We start from the raw sequence: 12,783 nt of genomic DNA on the forward strand, positions 1-12,783 counted from the left end.
AGCCTATAGACCGGTGCTGTTGAGACTTAAAACAAATTTGTTTTACTTGGAATCTTCTGGTTATCTTAAAGGCACTTCTCAGGGAAAAAAAGTGTTGTCCGCTAGTTGCGATTGAAAAATGAATTCAGAGATGTCCCATGAGGCATAATAATGCATTATAGCAGGTGCAACCGGTGTCTTTGCTTAAAAAAACCGCATGCGCAAGCAAAGAATGAATATTTAAAAGCTTTAAAGGTAAATTTGAATATATCCCACATGCTTCAAAACCTTCTCTTTGAGTCAAATATAAAGACAGCTTGACCTTCTAATAGAACGTGTTACTCACGTAGCACATATACTAAAATTGGAACGATACAGAGAAGATTAGCATGGCCCCTGCGCAAGGATGACACGCAAATTCGTGAAGCGTTCCAAATTTTTTTCTTTTGGTGTCATGAGTTTAACCTCCTCTAGGTCTAATGGACCTTTTCTTAACCATTTCCATTCAGAACAGTGAGGAACTTGGACGAGAGGACCGCAGTTCTAGGAGCGGGAAAATTGCGCTCCGACCAACGTAAACGCAAGGCTCTGCGCGAGGCCTAGATAACATCACTTGAGGATTCGTTCAGGCATAAGAAAAAAGGCGGGCTTGTTGGATATGCCTGTGCTGAGGTGATAAATAAAGCAGCTTTCTTGCGTAGTGCCAAAGACATTTCGCGGTTTATTTATTTACATTTATTTTATTTACATGTATTAGGTCGGTAAAAACCGTTAGGTTATCACACCAACCGTAAATTTTTATTAAGTTAACTTAATTGTGCATCTCTCAAAACTTTTCAGCGCACTTAAGTTTAAATTTAATTTGCTCTTGCCCCAGAGGGAAGGAAAAATAGGCTGTATAGGTGGCGGAATTGTTTTTGCGCCTTTAAGAGTTATGGCGAAGAAGCCGCAAGCGAGCGCCGAAGGCATACCTGGCGCATAAGGAATATTGCATGTTTGGGCGATAGAAGAGATATGACTGAATTACGACGCGCTTGTGGGTCTTCCTTCCTTGCCTACTTGTATAGTGCTATAGTTTGTCGCGATTTGGTATTGTTAACATAAATGCACATCTCTTAAATTGCACTTACAACTCGCTTTGCTTAGCACGCTTAAGTTTAACCGTTTAGGGTGCTTGCCTTTCGTCAGAAATGGCCGGCCAGACCACTCAATGGGTGGAGATAATTTAACTATTAATCAGGACTATCCAGCCAGACCAGTCGATCTCTAAACAGTATGCAAGGCAGTGATTGGTTTTTGCGAAAATTTCGAGAAAATACTAATTCTTCATTTTCAATAGACAGGTCCGGCCAACCAGATCTGACCTTGGGTAAGCGCCGTTAGTTTTGAGTTAGTTTGTCACCAGCCAAGGAGAGAATGAATAACGGGGGGCGAAGGTGAAAAAAGCTTTTGATTCTAGGGTTAATCTTGCCTGTGTACCTGTTGTCTGTTTCAGGCTCACAGATAGTGGGGACGCTGCGAAAACAAGGTGAAGGTAAGCTAAGACTTGTGTGATCTGTGGAAGGAGCAGTGGCAGGAAAAGAAGGAGAGAACACCGCCTCCTCTGTCCCGCGCGTTTTTTCGCAGAAGTTTTCACGAGTATTCGCGCGAGTATGAAGCGCGACTACCTCAGCCAAAGTCAAAACGAAGTAAGAGACACACAAGAAAAAGGAAATCTTCTTCTTCTTCTCCCGCTTCCTTCCATCTCCCTTCAGTAGATTTAAAAACTTTTTTTCCTAGGCTCTGAAATAATCAAGAAGCAAGGATTTTGGGTAATTGCTTAGTACCCGGCCGTCTTTGCGAGAAATCCCGAGTTCGATTACCGATATGACCTCAAATTCTTGAAGGGCGCTGAGATGCGATGCATGTACTTTCACCGACCCGCAGGAGATCTATCAATGTAAAGAGGGGACATGGGAGAGGAACAAGCAGTTGAATTTCCCTGCGTCCCTTGTTTTTTCTGCCGTTTCACCCTCCTCCCTTATTTCCCCCGTTTCCTCTTGTTTGAGGAGTAATAGTTGTTGATGGATCCTTTTTTAAATTTAGAATGTATGATCATTTTGGCATTCAAATTGTTTAGCCACCTTTGATTTGCTTAAAACCTTTGGCTAATTCTTCATATGTCAATTGTCCAATAATAGGGGAAGTTATTGCACGCCAGTGCATGTTCCTTGTGTCATGTGAGCGCAAAACTGGTTGAAGATTTCGAAGGATTAGCAAAGGCAAAACAGCCAAATTACCGTCTCACTAAAGGACGAGCAAGAATGCACAAAGTCTGTATAAATTGCACAATACAAGGATGAGAAAATATTATGGCATCTGACGAGATGCCATTTGTGTTCTAAAGGTACGAATTTTATTCGAATTTTAAGGGGGTTTTTATCGTGCGAGGAGAGATGATTCCATGTTGTTTAGTATTACTTCTTGATCAGGTTCTTTAAGTTAGTGATCTCGATTGTAAAATGTTATTAATTTTTGTAAGGGACGTCTAACTGCCTCTGAATCAAAGTTTATTTGCAATTAAAATACTATCAAATACTGCGGAAAGGCGCGGAAGAAAAAGCGGTGAAAAAAAGTACATGTAGTCTCTCTTAGAAGCTTCCTTAAGGTTTATCCTGTTTATGTTATCTAAGTTTTCTCTGTTCTGTTCTCTTTCTCGCACCGTGAATTCAACTATCTGAACAAAGGCTTCAAACAGGCTTCTGAATCATGAATGAGGATTACATTTTCCATATATTTTACATCCACGTCTAAACTATAAAGGGTTTTTTTTCAGCCAGGTTTGATGACGAGAAAAGAGATGCAGTGTTCCAAGGTAGGTATGCGAAAGGGGTACAATTTTTCAATGGAAGGTAAGCGAAAGGGGTGCCTTTTTTATCATGAATGGTTAGAATAAGGGGCTAGACCGCGGGGTGGAGCCTACCCGTATAAAACTATCTTAAATACACCCCGCCCCCAGAGTGAGGAGATATGTAATAGCAGTTGTCAGTAAAGGTACGGTATCACGGGCAACAAAAAATTGGCACATTGTTTTGCAACTTCGCTGCAAAACAAGTTGAATAGCGATGTTGCGCGTTTTACCACCCCGACCCACGAAAACAACCCTTGTAACCTTACTCGTGGAAATACAGGTTCGAACGTGGGTGGCAATACGCGCAATATCGCTATTCAACTCTTTTTGCAGCGATGTTGCAAAACAAGTTGCACTTCAGTTTCTTCGTTGCACGTCTTACTGTAGCTTATCTCATCCGGTTCTGATTCGTATCGCTCCAAACGTCGTGGTAGCTGTTAAGGAATTATAAATCACGATTGCTGCTTTTACTTCGTTTTCTTTCCTTTTATTTATTCAGCATTTATAATTTACAATAAATCTTTAGCTCTTCCCTTGCCGAGGCTCCAGAAAATAGACAACAGTGAATAAACACCCTGTCAGATTATGTACAAATCAGTTTTTCCCGCGCCTCCCTCTTTCAAAATAATAAATTAAAATTCAACATTTAAAATCCATAGTAAGCTTTGATAATAATTATTTTGGTAATATAAACCATATCTAGCCTGCACAACAGACACTAGAAATGGGGAATCAGCCACGCGGAACGCAAGCAGCGCGCGAGAGCCTCCGCTTTCGCACCCCACCATCTTTCCACGCTATCCTCGTTTCTCGCGCACTCATGCAGGTAAAATGAAATCTAACTGCTAATAGCCTGCGTAGCAAGCGTTTCCAATCGAGTTATTGCGCGAAAGTTAGAGCGGGAGTAAAAAAAAAAAGGTGAAAAGTGGGATATCTTGTCCCAACATTCTCGACGAACTCGCGAGGAAACGCTTGCTACGCAGGCTAAACTGCTAATTAAACATGAGCTGATGTTGTCTGTTGAATAGACCAAAAAATGAATGTACCTACAATATTTTCCATAATAAGTAAAATAAAACTCAACTACATCCTCAATCAGAAACTGTCAAAAGTTAGCAAGCAAATACCAGACTTAACAATAATGTATTACAATGGTTATTTACAAAATCTAACCTGGAACCAGGCTCCGCAGCTGGTGGGGGGGCCTGGTCCCAGGCCAAAAATCTAACTACATTTTAGACTTACTCTGTTGATGATGAAAAATGCTTTTAATAATTAAACCTGGGTCAACATATCTTCATTGGTGTAAAATTTATGGCATAAGAAGCTGGTGAATAGATTCTACAAAACATCCTGGAATAAGCAAATGACATTTTGCAAAGCAATTAATATTTTACAAAGTATTTAACGTAATTTTCATTGTTAATAAATACCTTTATAGTTCCTTAAAGTTACAGTCAAGTTTTCACTTAGCTACCACTGACACCTCACAAAGTTTTGACAAAAAGTTGAAATATTTTTCACAAATCAAAGTCAAAAGGTTTTGGTTTGACGGTTGAATAATGTATTTTTACTCCTAACTGTCTGCTTCCTACCCTACTAACCAAAACATCTTGACTCTTCATTACTTACGGACTATTTAGATCCCACAGACAACTGCAAAAATTTGTACAAATTATGTAAGGCATAAAAATCTTTGGCAAGCGGCAATGGTGGACGGATCCTCACTAATAAAATCAATTTTCTCCGAAAAAAGGTAGTTAAAATTTAATTTTATGTACTAGCAAATTTGAAAACATTTGGCTACCAGATTCTAGACTGTAAAGACTGCAGTGAGCTTTTCGATATTGTTCCATGTGTTTGTGAATAACTCTCATAAGGTGAACGGTTTAAGGTGTGGTTTGGTACTGGCTTTCTTGTAGGTCGGTGTAGTACTTTAGCTGAAGGAGGTCTTTGGGCTGGAACCTAAAAAATAGAACAACAACATGACGTCTAAGCATTGATCAACAAAAGAATATTAAGCTACCCCTTTACTGTAAACAGAAAACTAAAAAGCCACCAAACAACATTGCAAACATACTCAACAAGAAGAATAAACAAATAATTTTTTTACTCTAGTTTTTCAACAACCTGAAAACACTGGAAATTGTCCTGTGATCATTTTCACCATTTTCTAAAGTAATGCTCACTCTTACAAGTGGTATATTTTATTTTTTTTCTAACAGAGCTTGCCCCACAAAGATTTTCTACTCTAATAAGGACCAATGACATCATGTTGGGGATAACCCAGTAATTAAACAATAAACCTTAAGAGTGACCAACATTCTTTTTCCTATAGTTACTGTAACACTATTTGAACGAAAATAGAGGCAGTCTGGATTGTTAAATGAATTCTCCTTATGTGCATCACAGGAAATTTATGCAGGAAATATTATTCCCATTTAAATGTGCCTAATGCTAAACAGATCAGTCCAGGCAATGGCTGAGCCTAAAACTAAATGTACATTTATAAGTGAAACCCCACTCTTCAAGGCTCTGATAACAATTGAGACCATTCTAAATTCAGGACAAAATTAATGGCATGTACAGTCATGTACGTAAAAGAGTGTGTAAGAGCAAACTCACCATGCGTGCACTAGTAACTTGAAGAAGCTTATCAGCACTATTACTGCGTGTTATTATTGTATTCTTCGGCTTTACTTGAGCAGAGATGGGTCTTGCGCAGCCAGCAGGATTTGCTCTAGGCGGGGACATAGCCTGTATACGAAATTTTCAAAAATTATTTAATCAGTGAGCAAAACAATAATGAATTGCTCTATAAAGGTAAAAGTTCCTTTTTGTTTTGTTGGTAACTAGTAACAGTACGTATAAGACTGAAAAACCTAAGGCTGAAGATATAGGTTTTCAATAGACACTGTTGTGTAAAACTGGGCTCTTATCCCATATCTTTCCTCTTGAACATACACCTGTACATATAAAAAAAACTGGCAAAAATAAATGCCAAGTGGCAATTGCTGTTTACCAGTGAACCAGCATTCCAAAAATTGGTTTGATTTGTCAAAAATCACATTATTGGCCAAAATTATTGCTCTCTTTCAATGCCCTTTCCTTGAAACAGGAGTTGTCTGCACTTAGGCTAAAAAGTGATCAACTAACACAGCAGTTTCACTAGTTCTCAAGTATGCTATGATCCTAAGGCCCGGTTTAGATGCTGCTCCACTCATGTGCCGAACCTAACTGATGAATTAAGTACGGCAAAAGAGCAGCATCTGAATCAATTTGGTACGGCAGTTTTAGTTTGGTGCGGCAAAAGCGTTAAGTTTGACAGAGTCTGTCGAACTTTTGTCAAACTTAACTTAGGTTCGACACACAGTACGCCCTCTGAATCAGATGTCGCACCAGTGTCGCTCCAAAGTCGAACTTATTCAGTTAGGTTCGGCACATGAAAAGTACGGCGTCGGAACCAGGCCTAATGCACTATGCCAAGCAACAAAAAAATACAACTTACAGTATCATTTTCCAAGCTATGTCTCCTGACCATACTCTTGCCAGCAGATGGTGATCGCTGATGCTGATACTTTGTTGTTCTACCAAATGCTACTGTGACACCATCACTCTTCTGCAGGGGGGGCTTGGAAGGTGAACTGTGTGGAGAACGGTCGGCATGTACATTGCTTGGTGCTGTGTAAGAATAGTTTTCAACTTGCCGTAGAGGCTGGTATTCCTGTTGTCTTGACTTTTCAGCAGCCTGTGCTTGCTTCTGTTTCTGATCTTGAAGGAAAATTTCCCTTCTTTGTCTTCTGATGTTAGTTTTTTTCTGGATGATACTCTATACACAATGAAGAATAAAATTCATGAGGTCTTACTTGAATTGATCTTACAAGTTACAACCTCACTCACAGACCTAAACACCTCATGACACTAGTGTGATGTAAACACAAAATCTTACCAGCAATTATTTTCTAACAGACTGAAAACACTAAGTTAAAGCCTTGGTTTCAAGAGGCAGTAGGACACTTCCATGGTGAAAATTTTATAAGGACTCTTATAATGATGCTTGGTGCTAACTCTAGCAAGCAATAACTCAGATAAAAGTTCAAGCCAGGACAACAAGTATGTAACCAGTAATTCACAACTAAGGGTAAATGTACCTACCTCATAAAGTTTAACACGATACTCCTCAACAGTCAACTGTACATCATCATCCAGCGCAGGAATCACATCATAATCCATGGCAGGTTCTTCCTCAGGGTTATGAAATCTCGCCACAAAAGGATGTGTTAAAGCCTGTTCTGCTGTCAGCCTCTTATCAGGGTTAAACTGGAGAAGTTTCCTTAGCAGATCAATACCGTCTGGTGGTGCGGTGGGTATCATTTCTTCAAGGCTCCTTTTGGGTTTGCAGGCCATTCTGTCCAACACTGACAAACTGTACTGTGACTTGATGCTGTCAATATCTAAAATGAAACAATCCAAAACACAGCTCAACAAAGAAGTCATCTCATACAAGACATGAGTCCATGCTTCTTTTAAGGTAGTATACATACATGTCAGCAACCAAAAAACTCATCAACCAACTTGAAACAAAACTCAGCTACATTCAAAGCATTTGTTTAGTGAACAACTCACATTCATGTTGCTGTGAGATACATCGAGCCACTAATTTTTTGATAGTAGCATTATTTACTATTTACAGCTTCCCAAAGGGTTAAATGAACTGTTAAAGAAACAAATATATTACTTTCTTATCTCTTAGTTTAACAATCATTGCTCCTCTTTCCATTACATGTGTTCTTTGGCTATAAGAACACAACATTAAAAGAAGAGCAAAGTACTGTTGATGTACTAGTGTGATTTAGCAACAGAAAGGGAACGTCAGTTTAGGACAGAAAGCACGTGAAAAAGACTGAGTATGACTTCCGGTGCTCAATTTGTCGGTCTGCGATTGGTCAAGTCGAGTTTTTGATTTGCGCACACAGTTGTCACTGCTGTCACGTTGTCTTTGCTAAATCTGCCTAATATTTGTGCAGGGGGTATTCAGCTTGCATTTCCTTCCACTGGCATAAGAAGTGGCATAAGCTCTCTGGTGAGACCACTATTCAAACCAAGGCCCACCTGGATTAGCTATTCAATTCTACTAAGATATTTCATGGCTACTATTTTTTGTATTCATACCTTGTCTAGATGGGGTAGGAATTACTGTCATAATTTTCTCAATCTGATCTAAAGTTGATGTTCCAGGGAAAAGTGGCTTTCCTGAAATGAACAAATAAAGTGATTAAGCGACCCTCATTAAAATAAAAAGGGGAAATGGCAGATGTAAATATAGATAAAACACTGAAAACTATCTTGCTGGATACTGCACTTGTTAACTTACCTAAAAGCATTTCTCCTAAAATGCATCCTAAAGACCACATATCAACACCCTTTGTGTACCTGTCAGAAAAGACAGAACCTCACTAAGAAAGGCTTAGATATCAACATCATTTTTATTTTTGTTACAAGCAACTTGCAGCTATGAAGTTATTGAATCACATGACTGTTGGTTACCGTGGTGAAGCTAGAAGAATTTCAGGTGCTCTGTACCAGCGAGTGGCAACGTAATCAGTTAAACTAGGATCACCAGCCTCCTGAGTCATGTTTGTCACTGACCGGGCAAGACCAAAATCACAGATCTGTAAATAAAGAAGAACAGCAAGGTTAACATTTTATAACACTTCAAACAGCCATGACAAGTAGAAAAACCTTCAATTAAATACACTGAGTCTTTCCTTATTGATACCTGTACTATCACAGACATTTCTTAGTATCATATTTCACACAATTTACTTACCCTGTAAAGGGCCTTTTACTTAATTGGGATTTTATCGCATGATTTGTCATGCAACAAGAGCAGTGATTTTTGCCGTGATTTTAGCACAATCTGGCTGTGAGGTTTGAAGCAAGGTATTCTAGGGCATAGTGCTTTTTATCATACACATAAGTGCAATGCTTAAGTAAACAATAAGTGCTAACAGAAATTGGTACATCACCATTAAGTGGTACTAAATTTCATTCACCTCAGTTAAGGCCACAAGGGTGCCCTAAATCATGGTGAAATCACCAACAACCCCCTACAAATCACACATACTGAAAAAAGTGTTGACATAAGGTTTGACGATAAAGTCTTGAGAATGCCAGGAATTAGCAAAAAATATTGGACATATCCACGACCAATTGACTGCTACTGTATATAGAATACTCCCCTTGATTTACAAGGACATAGAAGACAAACCGAAGACAAAATTGACACTTGGGCTTTACTCCACACACCCCCTTTAATAATTTTACTTAAACAAAATGAGAGTACTAAAACAACAATGACTTACTTTTACAAAACATTCTGAGTCTAAAAGGACATTACTTGGCTGCAAAATTAAACAAACAAAATATGGCTTGTCAACTACAGTGTATGCAGAACCTCAACTACTGTAAACTAGGTCATCATTCATCATAAAGTCTATCATAACATAACCAAGCACGATGCTTTGAGGTAGCTATTATTATCATAAAAAAATTAATAATCAATGTATTGACATAAAATAATCCAAAAAAACAAAATACCTTCTGATCTCGGTGAATTACATTTCCAGAGTGTAAGTAGTAAGCTGCCTTTAAAATCTGTGGGAGAAAGCATTATTTTGAGAACCATCCATAACAGAACTAATGCCACTGAAATTGCACAAATATTATCTTATTGTTGTATATTAGGCCTTTCTGATTGTATAATGTGACCTTCTGGAAAACCTATGTAATCAGCCAGCATTTTTGTACACTACCAGGTTGACCTGCTTAGATCACCAAGAAATGCCTACCTAAACAGGATGTGATGTTCACAACCCAACTTAAAGCATGTGATTATTATAAAATGAAATTTAATTGAACTGAATTAAATGCACGTTTTATTGAGCAATAGCTTTTGATTGTTTTCACCATGGGTTTTATGAAAAAAAAAACCTTGTACATGTAAATGTATAAAACAAATTCTTTATGTTTGCTCAAGAATGATGACATAATTCAGATTTAAAATAGAATCCACTGTGGGAAATGTGTCATAATAACCACACTTCATAATATAAACAACACAAGAGCAATATAGCAAGTGCTTATGGTTAAATTGCATAACAGATGTTAAATTGTGATCATTGCTGCTGTGTCTATACTAGCCACAAGAGAACAAGGAACTTTTTAAAAACATGGTTAATAATTCTTTGAGATAACTTAATAATAATAATTGTTGTAAAAGGTTTAGAATATGAGAGCAATAAAGTGCAAGACACAAGAAAACTTAATCATTCTTATCATAACTTCTTCCTTTAGACTAGACATATTTGATGGTAGTGAATAATTCTTTGTACTTGTTGACATAAAGCTTTGCAGCCTTTAAAAAAATTAAACTGAAGAGGAAAAGCAAGGCGAGTTCCTTTATCTGTCAAGCTGGCATTTGGTCTTCAAAATTACCACAAGTCTGTTTTCCAGAGTAATTTGAGCCGGTGGTGGTTTTCCAGCTGGTGAAATTAACCGGCAGCCAGCTCCTGGCTTCATCCCAGAGTTAAGGTGGCTAACATATACAGGTATTAAGAATTACAAACATGCATATATAGAAATTTATTTTGATAATCCTTTACCTGGTACATAATATATCTTTTATGTATATCCTTCAGAATGTTGCCTTTCTTTATAACATTGTGGAGATCAGTGTCTACAATAAGCAAATGCACAGGAATTACATTAATTTTGTAAAATTAATTTGCCTACTGGGACTCCTTCCCATTAATCAATGGAATCAATAAGATTCTAAACACACAAGTATGTGTAAGAATGTTCTAGAAATCTGACCAGTAATTCTCTGTTCACTGCTGTAGAAACAAATCAAAACAAACTCTGAGTAACAGGTGTCAAAATGTATTAGATTTGAGTTGATTTGGCAACAAACTTTGAAACAAGTTCTAACATCTTTTTTCAACAGGAATATGAAGAAGGAAAAAATAATCCTTAACACATTTTTCATATCATGTAAAAAACTTCCCAGACGATTTCCCAAAGAGATAAAATAAAATAAAAGATAAGTTCACTCAACCTTCCCATGGTCATTAAAACTTTAAACAAATGATGCTGGCTTCAAAATATTGTTTATGTTTACCAAGAACCAAAATTCCATGAAAAGACGTCAGTTCCATAAAAATAATATTGTACCTCCGATAACGTTTTTTAAGTCACGATTGATACAAAAAGGGAAGAAATTAATGGTTATAGCTTCTACGGTTGATTATTTATAAGTAAAATGCAGATTAAGTGTACTTTGTACAAACCCATACCTTAGAAACAATTTTCACGAAAAAAATCACGCTGCAAACGTAATTGCAGCAGTTATTTTTAATGTTATATTCACTAAATATAAGTTCTTCTCCTCTGTAAGCCATATATTTATATACTCTTGAAAGGTAGGAATTTGGCAGGTAGCTCAAATTATTACGTCTCAATATTTACATCGACATGCAAATCAACTCTACCAGCCAAAGAAAACAGACGCTAACGCCGAATATTTTAATGCTCCCTAAGAAATTTGGAAAAGTTCAGAGAGAAACTAGAAATCAATTTTTGGACAATAAAATATTCTAAGGTAAAGTTAAGCTTAGATCTATGCCACGCAAATGCAAGACCTTGAAATTTTTTTAATAAATATGGTAATGATAAAAAAACGTACCCATATATTCAAAAACCAAATAGATGTCCTTATCGTTGTCTGCCTTGATGACATTTAGCAGTTTTATGATGTTTTCGTGGTCTCCGAATTCCTGGAATCAAATAAGTACAGGACGGATTAGATCGAGAGCGGCGCAAAGGAGCTTCATCCATTGAAATGCTGTGCGGAAACACACAGCAATATCTCTCTAGTATGCTCAAGGTTAAACCAAACTGACTGAATTCTACATACCTGAAGGAAACAAATCTCCCTAAAGGTCCTCTGAAATGAAGGATAAAAACGTAATGAGCAAAGATATATACTCATTCAAACAAAGCAGTATGATAAAACATTTTGGGCCTAAAGCTTACATACTAATGCAAGCTTTAATGTTCAATTTCAAAACATACCTGAGCATCTGTTTGATTTCTAAAAGCATCAAAAATCTTTTTTACAGCAACAACTTCTCCTGTTCGCCTATCTATGGCCTTCCAGACGATTCCATAAGCCTATAAACATGAAAATAAACCCGAATCAAATCACGCTGGTGGGCACAGGACGAAGCGCCAAACAGTAAAATGGCGCGGATCGCACCAAATTGTAACGGCACGAACGACGATCTTACTCCTTTTCCCAAACGCTTTTTGATTTCATATTTCTTCGTTATGTGAGCATCTATTTCAGCACTCATAATTGCAATTATTCCCACGGAGCAGACAGTCTTCCTCGCCGTGAAATTTGCTAAACTTTATGAACAATGCGGCGTGTCTTTGTGGTTTAAAACATCCTACAATAGATTCTGCCTTCCGATTGGCTCACGTACACCGTTTATAATAAATACAGTTGTCATGGCACCTGAAGACGGAAAAGGAATGATGTCATAAGATCTTTTTAGTGCGCCCACTTTGGGTCTCTCGAAAACTTTCCCAACTTTTTGACATAAGCGTTTTCAATTCCATTGATTAATTCAAGAAACATTGACCTCAGCTGTCCTTTTAGCAATCTGTCACATTTATGTGAACGTGTACTATTTGGAGCCTATCGCCATCTTAGCCTCTTTCGAGAAAAGCTAGTCCTATCTCGCATGGAGTTTAATATACAGAAATCATTCTTTGGACTCATATCACGTCATTGTTTAGCGGAGCATATCTCTTTAAAAAAAATTAATGGAATATTAGAACCGTAATATATT

General features: G+C 37.6%; 1 protein-coding gene and 1 non-coding gene across 3 annotated transcripts; one reads left to right on the plus strand and one right to left on the minus strand.

The window, feature by feature from the left end:
• Positions 1-314: 314 nt before the first annotated feature.
• LOC140953431 (U6 spliceosomal RNA) lies at positions 315-420 on the plus strand. Its single transcript, XR_012167459.1, has one exon. It is a non-coding gene; the product is annotated as a U6 spliceosomal RNA (small nuclear RNA).
• Positions 421-3,379: 2,959 nt separating this feature from the next.
• LOC140951569 (extracellular signal-regulated kinase 2-like) lies at positions 3,380-12,376 on the minus strand. Of its 2 annotated transcripts, XM_073400847.1 has the most exons (14): positions 12,217-12,376; positions 12,002-12,100; positions 11,844-11,873; positions 11,613-11,703; positions 10,534-10,607; positions 9,470-9,526; positions 9,235-9,273; positions 8,417-8,541; positions 8,244-8,302; positions 8,042-8,122; positions 7,025-7,323; positions 6,378-6,698; positions 5,495-5,626; positions 3,380-4,834 (listed from the first exon to the last, which is right to left on the minus strand). In XM_073400847.1, exons 1-14 carry the CDS (start codon positions 12,280-12,282, stop codon positions 4,673-4,675), a joined length of 1,635 nt encoding a protein of 544 aa, XP_073256948.1. In that variant the 5' UTR covers positions 12,283-12,376; the 3' UTR covers positions 3,380-4,672. The 2 variants fall into 2 exon arrangements, with proteins under 2 accessions (XP_073256948.1, XP_073256949.1); XM_073400848.1 differs by lacking the exon at positions 9,235-9,273.
• Positions 12,377-12,783: the final 407 nt, after the last annotated feature.

This window comes from Porites lutea, chromosome 11 (genome assembly GCF_958299795.1).
Source record: "Porites lutea chromosome 11, jaPorLute2.1, whole genome shotgun sequence".
NCBI lineage: Eukaryota > Metazoa > Cnidaria > Anthozoa > Scleractinia > Poritidae > Porites > Porites lutea.

What these genes read in the sequence shown, in the direction of transcription:
- LOC140951569 (XM_073400847.1), bottom strand. Translation starts at nt 12,282, where the DNA reads ATGAGTGCTGAAATAGATGCTCACATAACGAAGAAATATGAAATCAAA. An exon ending in TAATTCACCGAGATCAGAAG is followed by an intron (nt 9,274 to 9,469) that starts GTATTTTGTTTT and finishes TTAATTTTGCAG; the next exon opens with CCAAGTAATGTCCTTTTAGA. An exon ending in ACTCAGAATGTTTTGTAAAA is followed by an intron (nt 8,542 to 9,234) that starts GTAAGTCATTGT and finishes CTTTATTTACAG; the next exon opens with ATCTGTGATTTTGGTCTTGC.